General features: G+C 37.6%; 1 protein-coding gene across 16 annotated transcripts in view; it reads right to left on the bottom strand.

Annotated features, from left to right (window-relative positions):
- DGLUCY (D-glutamate cyclase) overlaps nt 1-25,950 on the bottom strand; it is a 48,435-nt gene that overhangs the window by 16,407 nt on the left and 6,078 nt on the right. For 4 of the 16 annotated variants that reach the window (XM_042047148.1, XM_042047161.1, XM_042047163.1 and 1 more), the window contains 10 exons: nt 22,223-22,299; nt 20,406-20,453; nt 18,123-18,328; nt 17,158-17,267; nt 12,461-12,536; nt 9,067-9,178; nt 6,164-6,317; nt 5,301-5,499; nt 3,535-3,685; nt 1,986-2,108 (listed from right to left, as the gene is read on the bottom strand). In XM_042047148.1, the coding sequence (XP_041903082.1) occupies nt 1,986-2,108; nt 3,535-3,685; nt 5,301-5,499; nt 6,164-6,317; nt 9,067-9,169 (730 nt within the window). In that variant the 5' untranslated portion in view covers nt 9,170-9,178; nt 12,461-12,536; nt 17,158-17,267; ... (1 more) ...; nt 20,406-20,453; nt 22,223-22,299. Of the gene's footprint in view, nt 1-1,985; nt 2,109-3,534; nt 3,686-5,300; nt 5,500-6,163; nt 6,318-9,066; nt 9,179-12,460; nt 12,537-15,806; nt 15,884-17,157; nt 18,057-18,092; nt 18,329-18,971; nt 19,012-20,405; nt 20,454-22,222; nt 22,306-25,950 lie in introns of those variants that run through there. The other 12 variants (XM_042047153.1, XM_042047151.1, XM_042047152.1 and 9 more) reach the window with 12 other exon arrangements.

Raw genomic sequence — 25,950 nt, 5'->3', positions numbered from 1 at the left:
CACATGGGTAGTTGAGTTTTTTCCACAATGTTCTCTTTGGTCTAAACTTGAGGCAACCTAAGAACAGAACTCCGGTGCCCTCCCAAAAGGTCTGTCATGATGGCGTTTATCTTCCCAAGTCACCATTACATGTGACAGGGCCCTGCTGCCCTGGAGATGGCTGAACACCTGCCTGCCCATGGGAAGCAGTGAATTAATTCCCTGTTTTGCTCTCTTTGAATGCATGGCTTTTGCTTTCCCTAGGAAACCGTCTTTATCTCAACCCATGCATTTTCCAGCTTTTACCCTTCCAATTTTCTCCCCTAAACCACAACCACTGTAAAGTGGCAAAGAGTCATGACAAAAGGGGACCAGTAAGCCTTAGCAAAGGAAATACGAGTAGCCTCTAAAACCCCAGAGAAAAATAAGCTACTTTATACCTGACAGCATAGTAGCTCCCTAAGCTGAAAATATTTCTTGTCTTTATACTGATTCCAGAAGTCTGGATCTAGGTAATTCTTGATTTGGCAAAATTGGTACATTGTTAGGTAAATCTCAACTGGTATACTTAAACAAGCAAATCTTCACTTGGTTGGGAGGGTGAAAATAAAGATATTTCTTTACTAAGTATATATGTGCTTGGTTTGAGCTGGATCTGTTGGGACTCTATGGCTAGCAATTTAAAGCACCTGGGGAACATGGTTGTTAAGGTTTACTAGACCTCACGGAACCCTGTGAGCAGACAATTTTTTGTGACAAGCTAGCAGATTCATGTAAAGTATGGGTACTGACGGTATGGCAGACTTTTAACTACCTAGCTGAGAAAGTAGCACAGCAAAACAAAAACTGTCAAAAATTTCCTGGAAGGCACTAATGACAACTGGTTATAATATAGAAAATGGAGAAATAAACATGAGTGAAAGTCAGTTCCAGGCAAGGGCAGGATAGACAGTCACTTTGGGCAACAGATTGGAGAGACATTTGCAATTTTTTTCTCTCCTTTCCTTACAACAAGGATGCATGAGGAAGATAAATAGGTTTGCTGAAGAATACAGGAAAGAGCAGGATTTTCAGCATGGATTTGGGACTGGAGAAAAGAGATTGTATGTAAGAAAGAAAAAGAAGTCTCTTCTCTTAAAGCTGAACATATTTAGAGCAGGTGTTGAGAGAAGTTCAGACAAACATCTGTAAGAAACCATGAAGATCCTGCAAGGAGAGAAGGACAAAGCAGATGGCCTCCCAAGGCTCTCCCAATTATACTGCCTACGATTGTTAAGCTTCTTTTTCAGTAAGAATGAAAATACAGTATTTCATTCCACTCTAGTGACTTAGAGAAGTATATAATACTGTTACTATGGTTTTGTTGCATTTTCTTGCTCTTTGTGCTCATGCCTCCATAAATCACTGCACACAGTGCAGAAACACTCTGTGCAGAGGAGAAAGTTTCATTTATGTAAAGTGTGTCACATTTACTTAATTTTGGAAAAAACTAAAAGCTCAACATTCTCCATGAGATACTTAAGAACTCTTTTCCATGTCAATCAATTTGCTAGCTCTTGACAACATTTTGGAATGATTTTTGGCTTCTCTTTATTTTTTTCTCTTTTTTTTTTCTTTTTCCTTTGCTATTGCTTTAATGTAGTACAAAATAATATTTCAAAAGAAAGAAGCTTAAAAATGAATGCCTTTAAACCTCTTGTTTTTTACAATGCTTAAAAAGATGTTTTGATGTTGCCAGAGCTGTAGATTTAAACCTTTAAAATACTCACTCAAAAGTGGTGAAATTTCAGCAGGAATTTTCTTTAAAGTAGAGCTGTATTTCACAACAAAAACTGTCCTGCCAAAGTCTTTTTTGTTGTTTGGTTGGGGTGTTTTTTATCTTACCCTAAAATCAAGCCTGCTAATTGGCCAACTCATCCAGTCTGCTTTTAAAAAAGCAAAATAAAAAAGAGAGAGAGAAAAGAGACTGAAAGATAATTTTAAAAAAGTCTCCAAGCAGCACATACTGCAGTTGATAATTGCTTCTACTCCTGTTACTCCACAGGCCCAAAACACTGGAATATCACCAGGGTGAAGGTGAACTGGACCTCCATAATCTGGTTTAGAAAGATCTTGTATTCCCAGCAGACCTGGAATTGATCAAAAATTAAATCATGAGTGATTCTAATTAAGCAGTAATACTGCAAAGCTGGGGGGTAGACCCCAAACATCATTCAATGACACTGACTTGAGTGCAAGAGTGTCAAATCTGCCTAAAGTGGAACATTTAGTTTGCCTTTGAGAGCATATTCTCAGAGCCTGAGCTGACTTGATTTCCCTGTTTGTACTTGACAACACCAATAAAAATGTATTTACCTTATTTCTGCAACAAAATACAAGCTAGACATTTATGCTGAGCTTCCAAGATAATATAAATCCTCTGGATAAACAGAAGAATTATATTCGTAGCACTGGCAAACAAGAATGAATGATTGCAATGCAAAATGAGTTCTTTCTAGAACACATTTTCTACTGCTTTAACTTCCTACATTCTTTAGCTAGAAAAATGATCAATCTCTCTTTTCCTCTCTGCCTTAGATAAATACATCTCACTCTTAGCTGCCTTTCACTAAATTGTCTTTTATTTTATTCTAACACCTACTTGTAATAATCTGGGTCATTCTAAGCACTCACTATCCTCCCTTGGTTTTAAATTCTTCAGGTGTTTAAATGTACCACTATCTTTTCTGGAATTAATTTATGTAATTTGTATATATAATAATTTACTCTTTAGTAATGACTTATTACTAGTTCCTCAGACTTAAGTACTCAGATATGTTACTCAAATACATTACTGGAGTGTTGTGTTAACCAAAGACATCTCCTTCCATGCCCCTTCCACGTATGCAGCCCATGACTACCAAACTTCTGACAGCAGGGGGGAATTATTCCTATATATCTTCATATTACAGGTGTTTGTTTGGTTTTGCTCTTATCCACACAGCCTCCTGTCTTATTTTTTTTCCAGTTTTGTTCAAACTAGATTTTTAAAAAAATCTTGTCATAGTTCTATTCATTCTGTCTTAAGTGTTATGCTCATTGTATGCCATCTCAGTATTTTTAAAAATAATGCAGTATTTACTTTCACATTCAACCACTAAGACACAACGCATCCACACATACTTTTCCCCATGCTGTCAGTCATTGCCACCCTGTCACTGGAATCTCTGACAGCAAGAAAGTATTCACATATAAATGAAACTGCATACATTTCAGAAAAATGTGATTACACTTTTTTACCAAAACCACCCCTGACATATAACTTACCTACATCCAACAACTATCTTTTATCTAAGAAATCCGTGTGTTCAGCTTACTCAACACCTTGTTTTTTCTTTTTTTTTTTTTTTCCTTCTTTCTTTTTCCTTTTATATTCAGGTTTGTGACCATCAGAAAGGATTAAAACATAATAGATTTAGTGGTACAGGTATTTCAGTCCTACCACTTCCCATGCTTTCCCCCTTCACTTTTATCAATAGTCAGGTGTATGAAGAGTGAAAAATGAAAAGCACTGACCAGGGTCACCTATGTGAATTGGTGCTCCATGGGCTTCTTTTAATTCACACGTTGCTAGCACAGCTGCTTCCAACTTGCTTTCAGGAATAGGTCTCATTGTGACTACTAAGTTGCAGTGAAACATAGAAACGCTGTAGCAAGGCACAGATGTCTGGCAGTTCAAAAGAATCCAGTGTTAGCAGGAATATGGAATACTACTTCTAAAATATTAGAATAAATGAATTTAAATCTTTGTGCTGTACTTGAGTTTAGAAAGGCATTCTAACATTCATTTTGAATCCTTTTGAAAAAAATTCTTAGGATCCCGTATTTTTTTCCTTTAAGAGTCCATCATTTAGCTTCATCATATAGATCACTAAAATTTTCAACATCATGCATTTCTTGTTTCTGTGCACCCAACAAGGTGAGCTCAGTATATGTTGAATATTATCAGAAAACAATGGTGTGTTCCCTCTACAGAAAGTGAAAAAGCTAATAGAAGATTATTGCACAGCTGCAAATCTTCTTGGACTGAATCTACCCTCTGTACTTGAACACAGTGCCCTGTAACACGCCTGGGTGAGCTGCTGCTGATGGCAGTACCCACTTGCACAGAAGCAGCATGCCAGTTCCATACATACAAAATCTTTCATGCCTCTACAAAGGCTCTGGAATTCATAATCCTCACCAACTGGGAGGCTGAAGCACCTTTTCTATTTAGAAATTTCTATTTAGCAGGTCAGCTTTTTATAAAAAGAAAGTCTGGTATCTGAGTTACAGTTGAACATAAACAAGACACGCAGAGAGCTAGAGCTGTCTAGAAAATGTTCATTTAAAGCCTTTATAATGATAATAATAATAATCACGCCCGTCACTGAAGAAACAAACTGTGCAGTTCTTCACAGCATTAATGTGCTATAAACTATAAAATTTTTCCTAATTCTGAAATGCTAGAGGCAGATACATAGTTCTACTTTTTCTTTAGGCTTGGTAGAAGGACTCACATATGAGATACGTTTGCACCTTCATTTTGACCAGGAACATAGCACAGATTGTGTAAGAGTAACACTGAAAACAACAATAGCCTTCCTCTAGTAGCACAACATCTGAACTAAAGGAAAAAGGTATGCAGATATGTACTTTAATGTTCTTAGTATTAAGGGGTTTGCTTACTGGAGCCAGAATTACACTAAGACTTCTGTTAACATTAAAATCTACACCATAAACTTTCTGAGCTCAGTCATAATTTTCAGTGCTATGGTAGACACCCCCAAGTCTTTGGGAACATCTTCTGTCCCAGAGGCCTGGTTTTGCAGCAAATGTGCAGTTTAAAGGCTCTACTGTCACAGGAAAAATCCAAAATGTGGCTGTCACGCAGAAGAAACTGCTATGGTCATGGTTTATAAAAGGAATATTCCAACTGCAAGCAGGAGCTGGTATGGAGAGCAGGACACACGTAAAGGCATGGTCAGAATAGTGCCTGGATCACTGGGTGACACTGAGAGGGCAAACCAGAAAGAATCCAAATGAAATGGCTGCCACAGGAAATGGGGAAAGCTTTGTCACGAAAAATGAACAAAAAAAGAAGACTGGCCTTGCACTGAAATGAGGCTGGGAATATTTTACTCTGGACTTTCATGCTCTCAGCACTAGCACATGCCTTAAGTTACTATGTAGGTAGAGAAAAACAGTTCTGATTTGAACAATAGGTATATGCACCTAATGTGAATACAGGCAAAACTCACAGGCAAAATTACAATAAAGACTATGTGTGTGCATATACTTACTTTGTACATGCTTACATTACAGTTTTGCTCAACGTTTCTTATAGGAATGCCAGCTTTTTGGACTGCTTTTTCAAAAGAGAAGCTGCAGCCTAAATAAAAAGTCACCATGTCCTTGAGTTGTTCAGAATACTCCTTAAGGCTTTTCAGTGATCCAGTACAAGCTCCATGCTCATATTTTCTGTACTGTAGGCAGTCAGTTCTAGTGAAATAAGAAGTTATCACAGCTTTATCACATTTTTTGAAAACAAGGTGCATTGGTTGAATTGACATAAACCCAGTGTGAAACCACAAGATACAGCCACTTTTTTTCTGAGTAATAACAAAACAAACACAGGCAAAACCCCCAGAACACCTTATTCTGCACAAAACCAAGCTGGCCAACACAGCATTTTTTCAGTTTTATAGGTAAAGGCCCCTTATGTGTATCTAGCCTCTGGCTTTCAAAAAATCGGAAGCCGGTTTAAGCCACGTTTTTAGTGTTTACTACAGGAGTACATCATTCAAATTTCAGAGACTCTGCAAGTATCATGCAGACATCATGGCCATGTTTCTAGTAAAGAAAAGAAATATAAAACACTAATACTGAATTCTGCAGGCTCAGACTGCAAAATATTTTAAAATTACACAAGATTTTGCCTTTGGATTAGAGAAATACTTGTAATAGTGACAATTATCATAACATGTTTCTCAAGAACAAGATGATCAGGCTGTTATATACATGGTTTTCACACAGAGGTATAATTCCAAGAAAAGAACCTTGTTCAAAATGTTCAACAGTGTAAGCAGGCTGTTTCCTGAAACCCTCCTAATCACCACCAGCATTCACTGCAGAATATTGACCAGCAGAAATGGTCTGTAGTTACCTGATATCAGAATCATTACTCAGGGAAGGACATTTCCAATCACCTGGTTGACTTCTGTGCAGCAGTGGCAAGGGTCCATCGTTTGCATAGCAGAATTTCTCAAAGTCATCAGCCAGGGACTTGTGCAAAATCACAGCATTGGCCTGTTTATAGCCTTGAATTGTGGAAGGTAGTAATGACTGGTTATTAATTCAGCTTTTTGTTTGTGAAACAGTAACTTTTCTGTATAAATTTCTTTGGATGGTCCAAAGGAAATTTTTGATTCAGAACTCTGTAATTAGATTAAACCTCCTGAAGTGTCTTAAAAATCATAGCTGGGCCCACTCTACCTGTGAAGTCATTCATGGCTAAAACAGTTGGCAGACATGGGTAGTAGCAGAATATGAAGACACCATAATTATTAAACATTTCTGTGAATTTATATATAAACATAATTTCTTGTCTAACCTGGGAAATTAGTGTTCTGTAGGAAAATACTTTATTTGCAAATGTTAACCCAGAGCCAAAGAAAGGCTATCGCATACCACACTTTCACATTTATTTTTCACAACACCAAGATATAAATTCCTGGTATCGTGTTGTTCGTAGAACATTCTTTAAAATTTCTTGGCTAGGGAATTTTAATGTGGGCTGCAATTAAACAGATACGATTACAGGTCAGGAATAAACTCTTGACTGTTCACTGAATCTCAGTAATTTCCACTATTTCTAATTTAAAAAAAACCACCTAAAATACACAGAACAGCTACACAATTTAAAAAAAACCACCTAAAATACACAGAACTGCTACACTTTCTTCACTTGGAAACAGCTTTGATTTAAAAGGTTGTTGACTACTACCATGAAATAGCTTCTAAAGACATTGATATTTTTGGAATGAGTACCACTGAAGAAAGGTCCCATTCATTTATTTAGCATTTATTTTCTTAACAGTAGTAGTTAATACCAATGCCATTTAAATTTTCCTGCATGGAAATATCAGCTGTTCAAATAAGGAGGGGAAATTTGGAGTACAACTGGTCTGGGGTGTATAAACCCAGCAATTAACAGTCCTTAAATTCTGTACTGATACTCTCTTGAAGAGTTATTACTGTCTGATATCAGGCAGGCGAGTAGGAGGCTGCACAGAAGCACTCACTTTCTTAAATACTGCAGTAGTCTGTCATCAAAGAGGCAATAATTTAGTTGAAATCAATAAGCTTCCTTCAAAGGCTGTAGAAACTGAGCCAAATCTTACTCTTGACCAAAGCTAACAAAGAAATCCAAAGATAGAATTCTATTCCTGATGGAAAAATGCAAAGCAAAGGCTGAGGTAAGCATGTATTTGCATACTGAATTTGTCCACAAACTGCTCTCTTGGGAGCAGTCAGCACAAAAATTCATTTTATTACTAGCAAAAGTTACTAAATACAGAAAGAGATTCTTGCTAAATACAGACAAATATTTTTGCTGAATAAACATACTACATTTAGCACTGAATAAAACACTACATTCAGTTACCCCTCAACTTCATTCCCTGCCATCCATGAGAAATCCACAGGCACTTGCTGCTTTGCTGGTTATATTAATGACTTCTTAAAATTATGGGTTTAGTCAGGGCATTCAATTGACAACACCAATTTTCACATACTAGTTACAGATGACAGACTGAATCTGCAGGCAAATATCCTCCTGATAGCTATCCTTACTTTTTGTACAAATGAAATCCATACCTCCTGATGTATTCACTTGCATTATGGAGTCATTATTATGAATATATTCACAAGCAATGGTAGTGGTGCTGGATGTGCTGACCAACCCAGGCATTAATTCAACACACTCATGTCCCAGTTCAGAGAAGTTTAGAAAGAGCTTTTAATTTCTTTGGTGAATGACAATGAGGACAGTAAGAAAGAATTGGATAACAACAACATAAGACAGTTGGTTACAATGGTTCTTTTTGTATAATGAAGCTGTTCATGAACTTGTTTTGTATGTCAATAATACTTCTAAAAATGTTAGAACTAATACATTTGAAACTACTGCAGCAACAAATTCATTAAAAAATTCAGTTGGGGCAAACTGCATATTATTAACATTATAAAATGTCTTCCATTAGTATTTTCAATTTAGGAACTGATAGAAAAGAAAACCACAATTTCAAGACTCACTATGGTTCTACAAAATGACCTTTAACATTTTTTATTGTAGTGCTACTACTGTGCACACAGCTTTGTTGATCAGCTATTTGCCATGGTATTTTTGTTTCTATTACTTTTTGAAGTTGATCAGAACAACGACAGGTTTCTCTGCTTCTGTAGAAGTCCAGCTATGACAGGCAAGACAGAAATTAATCTTCCAGAATGCATTCAGTTATCTGAGTATAAAACTAATTTTTCCCTCCCCCCTTATAATTCCCAGTATAGCTGAGCCAGAAATCTTCACTTTATGCAACAAATGAAGCAGAAAACCGCTTCTGTAACTATATATCTCTAATTCTTCCCCAAAGCATATTTGATGTGCTAAGTTAAGCAAGGTCTCTGTGAAGAACATAGCAGGTCATCTTACAAATGCGATAATAACATGCAAGCAAAGCCAGATTTGCTTAAAGATTTTTCAAATATTTTCTGCATCCATCATTTCTCAGTGACAATTGGAAGCAGAGGGATGCACTGCTAACATTGAAAGCTAAGTCCATGTACATTACTCAGGTAAGATGGTGCATTTTCTCTGCTATATCTTTATGATTTAAAAAACAGTTGGGTGCTTACAAGGTGGTTTCAAAAACTCCCAAGAACATAACATATTCTTCTGTTTTACTTTAGTGCTTTTGATATTTCTTCAATGCTTCACAAACAAAAAACCACATAGTTATGAATCTAAAATGGAATCACTTTGCACAGAGAGCTGTTAGGCTTACTTACCTTCCGCCATTCCAGAAGTGTTACTAATAGTCAGTCTGTTGCATCGAATTATTCTTCTTAGCACATGGGGAAGGAGAGATTTCAAGCCTCCTGTCAAAAGCATCTCTTCATCCTTAACAGAAAGATAATTATAAATTCAAACGCAAAGCACTTTTTCTTTTTTTTTCACATTTTAAATTCTGATTTTCTGGAGAACTTAGCTTATGTTTCCTCCTTGTGTTCCACCAAAGTTATTATCACTGGGAAATTCTAAGCTGTAACTCAAAAGGGAGATCAAAGTCAAAGGGTTATTTCACTGACATTCTATAACTATATGCAAACCGAATCTTTCAATAGATTAGCTGGAGACATGCACTTTAACCTTTGGGATAAAATGCAAAATTTTGCTGCCCTATAATGTAAGAAACATTTCTTTCCTCCCTGATATATATTAATTTTCTAGAATATTCCATTTTCCAGAAGTCATTGTAACTTTAAAATTGCAAAAGCACAAATGGATTAACCTACCAAGCTATAATATGTAATATTACTTTTCTGATCAAAATACTTTTAGACACTTAGCAAGGCAACCTTGTGGTAAAGAGAGAACTATATTCAGAAAATGTCACTGTAATACATTTCACATGTATTATGGTTTTCAAATACTAATTATGCAGAAGTGAATACTCCTGTGGCTATTCTTCCACTGGGAAAGCAAACAGAGATGTTTAAGTCACTTGTCATACAATCTGCAGTAGGTACAGAAATAAGTTTCCTAATTACAATCAATATCTGTCTCTTTTTACTTCTTTTGAAGATTTAAAATGTCATTTTTCTGCAATCCAGACAAAGTTCACACATAGTTTTTCTCTCAACCTGAACTACTAATAACTAAAAAGGGTTTATTATATCACTATCAGGAAAAAGTAAGAGTTAAGCCAGACTAAAATAATAACCTGGCTGCATATGATTTTAACCTTGCTCATTTTTAGGTAAAGAAACTGAACTATCCTCTGGGTAATCAAATTACCAACCTCCAAGTTTTTCTTTAATTCAGAAGAAGCCATTCTTGATGTCATTCATATGAAGTAATAAATATGAGGGAAGCTGTGCTGCTCTTTTTAAAAGATGCTACTAAATTAATGTATAATGAGATGTTACAACCTTCTAGCAAAAGTTAACTTTTCTGTTAAAGGTCCATAGTTTTTGTGCTATAACTATGATAGTACAAAGTTTGTGAGTACACTCTCACAACTGGAGACTGGAGTGGAATAGTGTGAAAATTTATACCTCTGAGCAAGTATTCCACAATTAACTCGAAGAGCAAGTTTTGACTAAAATCATACTTTTATCTTAGTCTGTCCAATATGTTTCCCAGAGTTTGCAGAGTTTTGAAAGGTTAAGTTAGATGCACTGAAATTTAGAGTAAACTTTGCATCTATCTTAATTCTGAAATCTTTATACAACATTGTCAGCCAAAAAAAGGTCCTTTTTCTGAACTCCAACTAACTACTTTCTAGCTCTTTTTTGCTGCTTTTACATTATCACTCTGCAGGCTGTACAAAAATAGTCTTCATTACAAAATCATGAACAATTCCAAACACACACTTTAAAGATAACAAGAAGTTGGATATAGAGATATCGCTGAGCACTAATTCAGGCCTATAAGTATAAATTTAAGATACACTATTCTTAGAGTAAAGAGAATTTCTAACACCATTCTGGAATGATTCATTCAAGAGATTTCAAACTAAATACAATGATCCTAATAAAACATTCCAGATGTGTTCATTAGATTCTTTCAGATAATTTTTCTTTATTTCTGAGCATCTTTAAAACCATCTAAATCGTCTGTAGGATTGATGGCCTGCTACTGATGAACTCCTAGTTTACTTGGACTTGAAAGACAGTCTGAGTTCAGAAAACTAGTTTGGAACAAAAGCTGTCTTTAACTCGGTATTTTGTCACAAATACCCTGTTCTGATGTTGGGAAAGCCTGACTGTCCTCTCACAAAGTGTGTGCCCAGCAGCAGAAATGAAAGTACCTATGAGGTTTTATCAGCAAACATTTAGGCCCCTAAAAGTTTTTGGTTCATATGACAGCAAGTGGCTAACAAGCTACAGGACTATGAATACCAGTAATGCTGAAATGTCAGCTGTAGATACCACACAGAAGCACCTGGGCCTGCTGCTCCTACTTGTGAATAAATATATAGTGTTGATGTCTGGTTAGAAAGTGAATAATTTAAACTTTGTATAAGAGCAATGAGACAAAACTCACCTTCCTGTGGTGATTTTATATAATAACAGGGAAAATTCAAGAGGATTAACATTCTGAGTTATAACTTCAGATCACTGTATTTGCTGGACAATATCAGTAACAGAAGATGCTATTATTTTTGTTGATTAATTACTAAATTTGGATATACAATAAAAACAGTGAGATGCTCACAGTAAAACCCAGCTTTTGCTATATGACTTGCCCACGAATGGCTGGAAATGCAGTATGCTATTTCTCTAAGCTAGGAGGCATAGTCAGGTTTAGATTCCCCAACCACCTCTAGAACTTCCTGAAAAATCCTTGGAGCTATCATGACCATGGCATGTTTGGAATGACTGGGGAGAAGCACAGAGATAATTAGGATCTTAAAGCATCTTTTCCATTTTGTCCCATCAGAATGCCTTATGAAGTGTACAGACTGACTTCATGGGGGCCTCAAGCAGCACTCCAAGTAAACAGTCTGAGACAGTGGTTAATCAGTTAGCAGGATCTGTGCCTTGGCAGAGGTTTCTTAATTGCTTTCACTTTGTTCTGAGATAGTTTCAGATAATCATAGTATCAGTTACCTCGTGGGGGTATGTTGGATCATGACACAAATAAAGACAACATGCAGGGTGTTAAAAAGGGCTTAAGAGAAGAGGGTGACAGAGCTTTCAAGATGGCTGTTGTGCCTGAAGGCATCCTGTGTGCTGTGCCCCCAAAGAGACTCTAAGATCTGGCTTTCCAGTGTGTTGTCTTTAATGGAATGAACATCTAAAGCAGACCAGATAGAATCCTGTGTAAATGGCATTTGAAAATCAGATCATTGACTGGCTTCATGACAAATTACATACTTAAAGCACCCAGTCTGAAAAAATACCTTTTTCTAAGTCATGCTGCTCACATCAGACTCCCTGACTTCCAACACCAACAACCAATATAGTAAAGCTTCATAGCACTGAAGCATCAAGTTTGCTCTTGATGAACACTTTCTTAAACATTTGGTTCCACATTAGAAGCACAATAAACACTTTTCTTTTTAGAGTTTTCATGAAGATTCAATATATTTCAATTATATCTTGAGTTTTACACACTGAACTTAAATGAATAAGTATTAAAGTACATTGCTGTCTGAGACATTAAGATGGCACTTACCCACTACTGATTTGTGGGCACTACCATACCCTGGCCTGCACTTCCAGATCTTGACAAGGATGATGAAACTTCAAAGCTGGAAAGAGATGAAAATGATGTAAGGAGCTATGTGATCAGGTGGTGATGAGAGGATAGCTTATGCAAGATCAGTAGTTCAGAATAATGAATCAATTTGTCAGAAACAATATTGTATTGAAATGACATTATATTATAAAGATATAGATAAATATTCAAGAAAAAAACTCTTCTTTGCATCAAAGTGGCAGTCAAAGTACAGTTTGGTAAAAGTTCTAAACGGATCTGGTTTTAATAAGTAACATAAAATTGTGAGTTGACATCTTCATTCAGTAAATATTTGTGCAGCACCACTTCAGTAGAGTTAAGCAGATACACACTATCTGATTAATTTGGCCCAGGTGATTTTCAAAATATCTCATCGCCCAGACAATAACAATTTTCAAGAAAGCCAGATTTGGAGGGCAAATATTTTTTTATTTGAAATTGTGATCCCTGGTTGCCATATGAAGTTTTAAGTCATTAACCATTTCTACATGCTGTTCTCAGAGCACTAGTTGAACATGGTTGGCTGAGTGGAAAGATGTGCTGATCTTTGCTGAGGTGACTGGAACAGAACTTGTTCTAAGCCTCATTTTCATAACTGATTGTAAAGAATATGCTCTACTTCTCCCAAACTCCACAACGCATGCAAGGAAAAAGGCATGTTGAGAGGAAGACATGAAGCAAGAAAAATGTAGTTCCAGACAAGATTTAATAAAGAGATTGCCCTGAGTTTCAGGTGACTTACATGATGGACAGAGTAGCCTCTTTGCATCTCCCAGGCTATTCCTTATTTTCTTCCTCTTTGTCTACAGTGCGCCTCTATCTCTGCATCTTTTGCTCCCTGAGCTCAGACCCCCATCTCCATAACTCCAAGCTAGGCTGACCTTTGTAGTACTTGCTTCCTTGGTTTATCTGACTGCATCCACTGGCAATATGGGAGTTCGGATGCCTTGTCTCCTCTCACTAGCTCTTTTAAATTTATATACTTGCTGTGTCTCTCAGTTGTACCTTAACCTCTCAACTTTTAATCTTAAATGAGCTTTTCCTCTTCCCAGTGTGAGACAAAATAGTCTAACATCAGAAATCATAATACACAGTAAATTCACAAATGTTTGCCCAGACTTGTAAGATTTAGACTCCTCTGACCCTATTATACTCATATGTGTATATGTATCTGTATCTATATATACACCTTTTAATGTTACAGACAGGCTTGGCTTAAGCATAGTTTTTCTAATTATTTCCTTCTTAATTTTTGACAGTGGAACCACCAACCAGCCCTACAAAATTATATATCTTACAAGATACAGTTTATAAAACAGTTTTACAATCTGCAGAACATAAGCTCTTTACAGAAAAAGAAGGAAGAGCAGTAAGTGAAACATTTTATATTACCTTAGAGCTTTCAAAATGAAGAAGTGAACCTGTAAATTTTGCAGGTATTTAAATACGAGCATAGATTCTTTACAGGCCCACATTGTAAATTATTAATTACCCAAGAAAATGGAAAAATGTCATTTAAGTGTCAGAAAGATTACACTTTGAGATGCAGTGGGTGGGTCCATACTGCTGTGCTAAACCACACCAGATAAAAACGAATCAAGAAATTATGTAATAACACAAAGGATTAAAACATTCTTCAGAAGTGTCAGTGTGACTACTTTGCTTTCACACATATCAAGTAAATTAATGACATAGAAGTAAAAACCAGCATTTATGTGGTTTCAAAGATGGAACACATGAGAATACACAACCTGTAAAAAGTATGGGTGGTAAAGGTAATAAAAAGGTCTGAACACTGCAAAGCAGTTAACACCAGATTCTGATGTTACATATTACAGGTCTGTTTCTCCAGTGGCACTCATAGACTAATTAAGAATATGGTTTAATGCAGTGTAATCTAGAGACTTGCTTGCAAGGAGCCCAAAGACTCTTATGAAATACAGCCTTGCACAGTTTATATCACTTTTGTCCTATTTTCAGTTTAAAGTTTGATAAGAAGAATGGGTGGTGGCATTTACGGGATCATGAGCCAAAGAAGTGCAAGGGTCACTACTTAAAACTGCTGGGCAGGTTTTTTTAGATATTGTCACGCAGATACCTTACCCAAAGCTACTGCTGCACGAACAGGAACAGCAGGGTAACCTGAAACATGAGCCAGCCCATGGGCTGCCTTTACCAATACATAATGGAAAGTAATCTAAACTAATTATAATCTAACAAACTCTTTGTGTGCTATGCCTTGCCCTAGTATGAATATGGTTACAGAGGCTTGTTAATGTAAACACACTTTAAATGACCTGCTGTTTAATCATCAAGCTGATTTGAAATTCTGCCAGAAGACTTCTATGAAAAGCACAAGCTTCTCTGCAAATTTAGTCCATTTGATTTTCCAACAGGGTCTCTCAGTTACACTTGTGATCTTTTATTTGAAGAATCAATTAATGATCACTTTTCTTCCTATCTGCTATGAATCATTTCAAAGCACAGAAGTTCTTTGTGTATCATTCCAAAAGGGGACTGCGTTGTGTATTTTCAGACAGTGGTTCATCTGGAAAATTACTATTTAACTTTACATTTGAAACATAAGGTATATGCATTTGAAGTTTTTGCACCTTTAGATGAGGGTTACAAATGGAAATTTAAATTAGCTTCCATTAGTGTTCTGTCTGCTGCTTAAAGCAGCCAGCCTATACTTGAGATCTGCAGATGATGTCAGGATGAGAAATTGATGATAGAATCAATGTATCTTTGATGTAATCTTGTTTATTTGCAAAAAAGGTACACATCTAGTTTCTCTCAGTATATTAAGAACAAATAACAGAAAGCAATTACCGGTTTCAAAGCGGCAATTTCAGACAGCACTATATGCTACTGTGACCACTGCATTGGTATTACTTTACACTCAGCTTCTGTTCTGGGACAAAATAAATTGTTTCTCAGGTGGAGAAATATGGGCAGTGACTAGAGAATAGTTCACATCGGGGCCCTGCCCTTGCATGGGCACAACCTATGCAAGATCCCAGTTGTTCAGGCTTTATTATCCTGCAAAGGATGAGGCCTCATGACTTCACACACCCTTCCAACCCCTTGGGTCATAGCCTAATACCCACATTCCTGCCTCATCACCTTAAAAATACACATGACCAACAAGTTTTAAAACAGCCACCTCATTTCCATGCACCTTCGGCAAGATACAGTATAGACCTAGGAGGAGACTAGGAAATTCATCAAGATTTAAAACTGCTACTTTCATGCCTTTGACTTTGCTGACAGGAATACTCACCAGCTGTAGTAAGAAGAGACTACAGATGATCCACCAAAGGTTGTTTTCACATAAGATGACAAGATACGCTTATTCAGCTTCAAGAAATTGAAAAAGAACATGAGGACATGAGGGTGGTATTTAAATATTGTTTCCCTATCTATGCTGAGCTACAGATCTTTAGAATTGCTCCACAATTCTCTGGGCTGGGTCCAGATACCAGTTCTCTAACTTGGGCTCTTCTGGCACCAAGACAGCCCAAGAATGCAGGAGGACCTTGCTGCAGGCCACCAGTGCCAGCGTCTCCCATGCCCCTGTGGCAGCACTGGCCAGCTAACAGTGCACTGCACACAGCAGCCAAGGTGACGGGTATTGGCTGGAAAAAAAACTCCTGAAGTGAGAAAAATCTTCCTTTCCAGTCTTACTCAGGAGAAAAGAAAGTGGAACTCCCTAGGACAAAGTACAGTGACTTGTACTGCTTTGTTGGCAAGGCAGCAGCCACAGGTGCTTATTTTGATAAGAACATATGTCACCACCTAGGTTACACCCAGTCACGTCATGCACGGTCACAGGGCTGATGGAGTGCTCATTCCTACCAAGGAATTCCATCTGAAGGTAAGCAGGTCAGTGATGTTCTGCTACCTACGCACCATAAAAATAGAACCATGCTCCCAAAAAACGTGCCATGCTCCTGCTGTCAGGTCATTCAGGCTCCCTCCAGGATTACGCCATTCCTTTTGTGTTGACATGTCTGCCAGCAGGTGCTGTCACTGCACCCACTGCTGCTCACCAAGCAGTTCTCAGCGATGGTCACTAAAGAAATGATTGCGGCCCATGTGTTTACACAAAGTTAGTGTCCTTGAGGTGCGTGTGTCTCAGTAGGCTGTGTCTGGGGAACCTCCAGTGAATTGTACCTCTCTAAACTACCAAGAACAAACACCTCTGCCTCCACATATACCTGTAATGAAGAGATACTAAGTTTCATTGTTCCACTGCTTCCTTCAGCTCTTAGACCAACCATCTTAGAACAGCTCAAAAGGACCAACCATCATTTCCCTGACAAACTTCCTGGCTTAAGTAGTGCTATAGGGATAACCAGATTAATCTGTGGCAGGATCTCCAAGAATACCTCACTGCAACTTTCAGGAATAAGTATAGGTAAATTGCTGTTAGCAACTGTGCTATGTGATAGCAAATGGTCTGCATTTGGACTGTTATTTTGTTTTGGAGCATCCACACTGCCCCTGTAATAAATGTTAATTTTCATCAAGGATACCTGGACAACTCTGTTCTGCAGCATCTATTCTAACTTGAAAGGCTCCAAGTCATGGAGAAACTATGGCTGCATTACTATGCTTTCATTAATGCATACCTGAACACTGTGGTATTATGTGTTGACCGTAGTTGTCATGATGATCTGGAAACGGCCCTCAATGGTCTGTTTGGTGCAGCCAGGGACCTGCAGACACATTTCCCCTCTATCTGCAAGAGCTTAGGGCATGTTTGATCAACACTCAGTAGAGCAGTACAATGAAAAGGACAATGAGCAGTGCTATTAGTAATTAGACATATACTCTAAGGCTGACAATATCACAGTCCATTTGGAGAAGAGAGTGCTGCTTTGTCCCTAATGAAGATGCCCAAGTTCTAAACCCCACAGACATTACATACTTATTTGATAGACTGCATCACAGACCCAATAAATGATGAGTGATAATCTTTAACATCCCTGAACTTGTGAACAAGAACTTGTAGTATGAATGAGTTATAATTGTGAACAGTCAAAGCCCCTTGTGGTGGGCCTGAATGAAGATCTGTACATCATTCCTAACTCTTCTTCCCCTGCCTATACAGAGAAACTATGAAACTCTACAGCACATGAACCTTTGAGGACCTCAGCTGGGCAGTAATGTGGGTGATGGAAGACCTGGATGATGTGGCAGTTCAACCAAGCAAATGAGTGTTGCTACACTGACCTGATCGTCCAGTCATCTGCAGGAACCAGGAATTAACTAATTCTATAGGCAAATGGCAATCACGCTGACCATGGGAAGAGACATTCTGCAAGCGGTGTGTTGATGCTGCAGAGTACCAACAGTTGCCTTCACCATTTCTGAACTCAAAACAGTCATTCAAGACCAGTATATGATGTAATTGCCCTGGGCAACTGTCCTCATCCACCACAGCAACCCTTGGCAAAGCACGGAATGCTACACCACAGCCGTAGGCTACCACAGTGCCTTCTGCCTAGAAGAAAGGTAGGCTTGAACTGAAGCATTGTGTTCTGAAAAGGAAATTCCCAATTACCTTACACTTTTAAACTGAAAGAAAGGATACAGGCCCTTATTGAACTGTCCTGGGCAGCCTGACCCCACAGCATGTGGGTGTTTCTGATGCAGTCACTCTGTCATGGCACCCTTGGGGCATCACCGCTGGTGGCAGCAGCACTGTGGCTGTGCAGTGAATGCAATGGAGCAGCTCAGGAGATCTGCTCTGCTGTTGATCCCAGCACAGGCCATGTGAAGAACTTCACATCTAAGTTCCTGGCGACAGATTAGACAGATTAGATCAGGTATCAGTTGACTACACTGTCTCACTCTGCAGCTATTCAGTGCCTTACACAATCATACACAGTGTTCCATGCAGTTACAGCGGGCATAGTGAACATCTCAAACTGCTGTGTTCATAAGCAGTTATCAGCAAAGAACTCAAGATGTTGAAAAAATGCAATTACCTTTCTAGCTCATAGAGTTAATCCTGAACTTTTACCACTTTTCTCTATGTTCCATGGGTAGAGTAAGATCTGTACACGTATCACCCTCAAACCTTTTATCACCATTAAAACATTTTTTTAAAAGGCAGTTTGGTGTTAAAAGAGATGACTCATAATGCTGCAGCATCAGTTAGCTGGCTTGAAAGGGATGCTAATGTCATAATTTTGATTTTCATTACCAAGAATAAGAAGGTAAGGGCTGAAAATGTTTTACACACCTATCACCTCATTTTATATTTTAAAGATATAAATAAACTACAGTCATTGGTATCTTGGTGTGCTCTAATTCAAAAATTGAGCCTGTATTTTGTATAGAAGCAACACAAAACAAAAATTTAAGTTCCTACTATTATTATTTTCTTTTAGAGTTTTGTTCCCAGATATGGTAGAGGTAAATATGCATAAAACCTTACCACAGAGCTTACAGCTTAAGGACTCAAACCTATAGTACTTCTATGAATAAAAGCAAAAGAGATAAACAGATAATTAGTCCCATCGAGCTCAAGGACAGATGAAGTGCTTAAACATTTGCTGCATTGTACTTCAGCTGCATACATGTTTGAATACAAGCCATATACTATATGCAGATCGAAGCAAAGAAAGATGTGACAGAAAAGTTAGCATAAAGACAGAAAAATATATAAGCAATACAACTGCTTTTTATAAGCACATGTATGAAACAAGCTAACCACCTTGATATAAAATAAGTTATAACTAGTATTGATGAACCATACAGTTCAGAAATAAGGTTTAGCTCTGTTTTTGTCTTCTTAGCAACCATTGATCCTTTTTCCTGGTTTCTGTATACATGCCAGATAGGAAATGGTAATAATGTACCTTAAAATTCCATATCTCACATTTGGAATTTGATAGGACAAAGGGTAATATCTTCAAACTGGAAGAGGGTAGGGTTAGGTTAGATACTGAGACGAAATTCTTTCCTGAGAGGGTGGTGAAGCACCAACCCGGGCTGCCCATCTCTGGAAGTGCTCAAGGCTGGTTTGGAAGGGGCTTTGAGAAACCTGGTCTAGTGGAAAGTGTTCCTGCCCATGGTAGAGGGATTTGAACTAGATGATTTTCCAGGTCCCTTCCAAACCATTCTATGATATTCCTATTTACAAAGCACTTTTTAAGAGTAACCATTTTTGTTCTTCGACTTTTTTTCACATAACTTATTATATATCCTAAGTCTGGGGAGTGTGCTAAGTTTTGGTTTATTTTGTTTTCAAATGAGAAAAGACTCTTGGCTCATTTGAGCATTAGCTTTTGATCTGACTGAATTTTCCTCCTTCTCTGAAATGGATTTTCAATTTACATTACATCATAGTGCCTGAACAGTTTCATGGTACAGTTAATATATACATGAAGTCCAAATAATTAAAAATATTATTAAAACAGTATTCTTCAGAAAATAGAATTAAAGCTGCATCTAGCCCAGTTTCCTGACATTGATAGTGATCAACAATGCATACCTAAGGAAGAGCTCAAAAGCAGAGAAAACATTCACAAAACCTAGCTGCTTTATCCTTCCAGCATTTCATGACCTCTGGTTCAGAAACTTTGGAGCTAAAGGACATTTCTTTGTTTGTAGAAGTTAACGTAAAGACTGATAGCCAAGTGGATTTTATCCCATATAACTGCATCTTGCAGCATATAATATGGATTTCACCAATTACTTTACTTGGAAAACTGTCTAGATGCAAATGCTAAGAATTTTGCATGGATTTCAAAGCTAATATATTTAAAAGTAACTAAACTGTCTTTATTTTAGAATGCAATCTACAAACACAGGCATTCCTTTAATCCTAATTCCATAAAAATATTTCCTCTTGAGACAAGCATCTTACATGAGTGTTCCAGCAATCTTCAGCAGTATCTCATCCCAAAGGATCAGACTACATGGTATATGCAGTGAAAAAAGACAAGACAAATTAAAAGCACTCAGCAGCTTGCATTAACATGCTTCAAATCTAAATGTACAATTAAAATAGAGCATTCACATTTGAAAAACTAAACTCTGAAAAGCTGTGGGGTTTGTCTCCAAAAGACTAGTCAAATGTGTGGGATTTTGATTGTCGGGGAAAGGGAGTAATGAGTTCGGTTCAAACCTAGGCCTATTTAGGTAGCTTCTCTTTTAATACAATTAGTACAAAGACATATTTTTGGGACCACCTGGAAATTTGAAGATGGAGTATTTAGGAACAGTGTTTCTGGACAGAAAAAAAGTAAACCTACAGAATGGATAATTGTTCAGCTACTTGGAAATATAACAAAAAAAAAATCCTATAAAGCAAGGTGTATTGTATGATATATTGCTATATCGTAAATACCAGGAAGTATTTTCAAAAATGTGCAAAGTTAGAAGAACATTATGATTTGAATACAGGATCAAGGTGTTTCTCATTACAAATTAAAAAGAGAGGATTTTAATCAGTTAAAAGTAAGATGAACAGACATCAGTTAATAGAAACTGCTGTGATTTCCAGTCAGACTGGTGGAGTAGTAGGAGACTGCTATTAAAAAAAAGTTACTACAACTAAAACACTTGAAGAGATGATGGTACCTAATGACTTTCAAACTCCATTCTCCACTGACAGATTTCCCTAATGGAAATTTCTTTTCTCTTCTCATAATACTTGTCTTTATAAATTAACTGACTTTGACATAGAAAGTTTGCTATACAAGGCTGATTTTGAATCTATTAAGCACTTCAAACTACAGATATATGAGATATACAATCATTGAGTCCATGGGAAAATTGGCAGAAGTAATGCAAGCTCACTGGAGCATTAGAAGACTATGAAACCATATATAAAAATAAGCAAATCTGTGTCTTTTGCATCAAACAATAAACATACTTCCCCCTCCTCCCCCCCTCTCTGTAGTGGAAAATTTAAAAAACAAGCATTCTGAGTAGATCCAGCTTCAGTTTGGATAAAATTACACAATATTTTCCACTCCTTTTGAAGACAGAAAATATTGTGATTTGTACTTGGTTTCAAAATCTGGGCAAGAAAAAAAGTATATATATATATGTATATAAATAATATATATGCATTCATTCCATGGTTCATCATATAAAGCAAACTGTTCTCAAGCAGTTATTTCAAGACTGAATAAATTTAACAGAATAAAAGTCCAAAATACGTATGTTATAGTTCAAAGAATAGAATGATCAGTATATGACTTTTCCATGGTTACTAAGTACACAAAAGAAAATGCGTGAAACAAAGTGCATTAAGTGGGCATTGTTCAGGATATAATCCATGTATATTAAAAATAGCTAAGTATATTCACAGAAATGCATCTAATTTCAGTGACCTTGAGTTCATGAGCTGAAGTCAAGCATCTCAAATGTCTTTCTTAAAAATAAACAGGAATAGAGAGGATACCATGCTTATTGATGGCTGATTTTGTACCTTGATAGACACGTATTTCTGGTGGACAACCAATTTCTGACCTTTATAATCAGCTTCAGTGAAAAAGTCAAAGTTTTCCCAGTTTACAGCTGTCTTCTAAGGGCTTTCATCACAGCACATTAATAAGAAATTTTGGGGGGCATCTTTTTGTTCTGAGTCTGCATCTTGCTCAGCACAAAGTCTGTATCTTGGCCAGCTATAGCAAGGGCTCTTCAGTATTATTGCACTGTGATGTAATCTCTTACCTGCACTGAACACTTGGTAAAGCTGTATGTTTTCAACTAGAGATTGAAACTTCTGCTGAAAATAGCCTTGATACCACCTGTAAAATAACATTCAGAATTAATTCATTAGATCTTTTTGTAATAAATCAGAATACATTTGTGGCCTCTTTGAAACAACTTGGGAATATTGGGGGTAACCTGACTGCTGGGATATTTATTGCATGAATATGTGGAGTTAACAGGTAGATGTAAGACAAGCAAATAATCAGAAAAGACAAGAGGTAAGTTTCTCCAAAGTAAATAGGTGAAGATTAGCAATGAACATTCTATAAACAGGGGATGGTGTGATTATTAATAAAATGGATAGGCAGACTTTCTTTAAATATTTTGGGTTTATGGTTATTCTAGACAAGGCTCTGGTTTAATAAGAGTATATGACTTCTGTATTAGTCATGTTTAAGAACCTCAACAGGAATAAAGTTCACAAGACTAAACAGAACAGCCAAATCAGTAAGGCCAAACCACATTAAATTGTAACCCAAAGCTTCAACTACGTAAGAGGATGCACTGTGAAGCTTCAACATAGAGGGGGAAAAGCAATAATAGGAAGAGAAAAGTGATAATGTGAGATGCTTAACGTCACCTTCAGCTGTGACAACAACATCCTTAACTCTGTAATTGAAGACGAATGGATGTTGCTGCTACCATAACAGAGGCAGGGAGTGGGGGGTAAGGCTGCTCTCCTGGGGTGTGTGGGTGGTGTGAAGGCATTTACTTCTGCAGAGAAAGAGAGGCACTGGAAAGATTAGGCAGCTGTTGTCTTAGAGAAGGCATGATTATTTTTACATGGCATATCCGAAGTCAGAAAGAGTACATACAAGGCTACAGAAAACACAGGTTTGGTCTGTCTTGAGACGCAAGATTAAATAAGGGATTAACACTTGCTGTTCGTCAAAGCAGTGAGACTCTCATGATTTCCTCAGAAAACCTCTCTATCTCTTCCTTATATATCCATTAAAGGATAGTGTTCTGGGACTGCAGTGGGTTCCTGTCCAACCCCAAATGATTTATAATTCTGTTGTTTTGGTACTTGTTACCCAAAAGTAATTATTTTATCTTATGCGTAAACCAGACCATTACCTCCACTAATCACAGTTTTCTAAAGAAAAATACTGTCACACAGTGGAACAGTTTAACCAATTTGTTATCTAAAGAAGCAGGAAAATAACGGCAAGCATCTCACAACTCACTCACTACTGCCAAAACCAAATTCTTGGACAGGAAGATACTATAAGGCCACATCACATTATAGATACGTGTTTCTGTGCTAATGTGACAGACTAGAAAGATTACTGGCTCAAAACCTTCCATGTGTGTGCATAAGAGACAGGTCAGGCCTTTCCCTGGTGAGGTGGTGCCCTACCCCATACAACCCCCCAGGCCTGTATCCCTGCTCCGAAGTGACCAATCCCTGACACACCTGAGGCAATGCCCTACACCCACCCCAGGAGCTCCCAACCCAGCTCCTGAGTGGCCAAATAACCAGAAGTCCCACCTGGGGGAAGGGCCCAGGAAGACCAAGGGGTATTTAAGGCCAAACAGGAGCCATACATGCCTTGATCTACCTCCTCTTGGAATTTCTCTTAGTTGGACACTGTTGGAACCCAGGAGTTGGTAGCTATATTTGTTCTTTTTGGTATCTTTATTTTCTTTCTTCTTCTGATTCCCTCTTGTTAGAATTTTGAGTAACTAACTTAAAATTGAATGGGCTTTGAGCTTGCTAAGTTAATACTTTGAGAAGTGGCTTATGTTGAGTGAATGCTGTTCTAAACCTTTTGCCAAAGTTCTTTGATTTTCTAAAGTTGTCAGTAAAGTCTTTTTTTGTTGATCTCTTGAGAATATCTTGTCAGTATTTCTCCTATGCATCTAACTCAAAGTACATGAACAACTGTAAGCCCTGTTAAGTCTCATCAAGCAAGTTGTTTGGGGCCTTACAACTGGTTTTGCCTGGGGTAGAATTAACTTTTCTTCACACCAACTGGTATGGGGCTGTGTTTTGGATTTGGCTGAACACAGTGATGATAACAGGGATACTTCTCTTATTGCTAAGCAGGGCTTGCAGACAGCCAAGGCCTTTTCTGCTTTCATACTGCCACACTGGCAAGAAAATTGGAGGGGCATGGGAGGAGATACAGCTAGGACAAGTGACCCAAACTGACCAAAGGGATGTTCCAAACCATGTGACACCATGTTCAGTATTTCAAGTGAGGAGGAGAAGGAGGAAGGGGGTGCACATTTGGAGTGATGGATTTCATCTTCCCAAGTCACCATTACCTGTGATGGGGCCCTGTTCTCCTGGAGATGGCTGAACACCTGCCTGCCCATGGGAAGAAGTAAATCAATTCCTTATTTTGCTTTGCTTGTGTGTGTGGCTTGTGCTTTCTCTATTGAACTGTCTTTATCTTAACCCATAAGCTTTCCAGCTTTTGCCCTTCCAATTCTGTCCCCAATCCTGCCAGTGGGGCAGTGAGTGAGCAGCTGGTTGGGGCTTGGCTGCTGACTGGGGTTAAAGCAAGACAGTTACTCAGAGAACAAGTGATTTAATCAAAGGCATACACTAACTTCTCTGCATATTACAAGTAATCTGTGGCATTTGCCTCATCTGACTTCCAGTTTGAAGATGCATCCCACTAGAGTTGCAGGAAGGTAACATTGAGTCAAATGGGAAGCAAATAATTTATGACAGTAAATCTGTAATCAGTGTTGGGTTTGGAATAAAATCCTTGAATACAAAAGTGTTCTTTTAAAAATGGAGAGAGATGTGTTACTAATACAAATCTTTATTAAATCTTGAAAGTGCTGGGGGGTGAGGGGGTTGAAATACCTCAAAGTTAATGGAGTTATTTACAATGTCAATAATCTATATTGCTGTCATGTTCCCCACCAATACATTAAGAAGCAGTCACAACAGCAAAGTAAGCTTGAATGTGACATGTTGTAAGAAGGATGCCAAACCTCACTCTTAGCCAGGCGTAATAAAAGTTGCCAGTTAAAGGAAAATTGCTTAATGGGGCACTTATTTGCATGGAAGTCTAACACTTCACAGAAAATGCAAATCCTGAGGAATTTACAAGAAGAGTGTACAATGTCTTCTGACCAATTGGAGTTTGACATTCTCTTCAAAGACTGTCACAGCAAACACTCTACATTAGAAAAGAAAAAAGATGTATTAAAACTGAGTGTTCTAACATTTAAATAATCTAGGCTTCCCCCAGAAGTCCTCTCTACCTAAGAAAAATGAAAGAAATGAGGCTGTGCATGGATTACTGAAAGCTCAAAAAACTCCAAGTGCATGGTGCATAACCTCTACAGCAGATTACCTACAGCAAATATTTTAATTGATTTTTTTGAGGTGGTGAAGCTACTGCTTCATATTCTGGGTTTGCCTATGAAATAAGGACAGATGAAGCAAAACCATGGAGGAAATAAAAGGTAACAATTCTTCACTCTCTTTTGTAACTAAATCATTATGGGCCATCAGATGAAACTAGCAAATGGCAAAGTCAATCCAAACAAATAGAGGCCTTTATCCAAGGACTACAGTGTTATACCACAGACTGTCATGACACTACACAGCTGCTCCTGGCCAGCACTGGAGACAGCAATGCTGAGCTAGAGATACCCTAGTTCACATCCTGTATCTAAATAAATCAGTATGGGATTAAAAATTTAAGAAAAACAGTTATGAA

The sequence above is a fragment of the Corvus kubaryi genome, unplaced genomic scaffold (genome assembly GCF_017639235.1).
Source record: "Corvus kubaryi isolate FWS band 111438036 unplaced genomic scaffold, C.kubaryi_AGA036_p1.0 66, whole genome shotgun sequence".
Lineage (NCBI taxonomy): Eukaryota > Metazoa > Chordata > Aves > Passeriformes > Corvidae > Corvus > Corvus kubaryi.
Note: the sequence above shows the minus strand (reverse complement) of the source record. Positions and strands in the feature narration are given on the sequence as shown.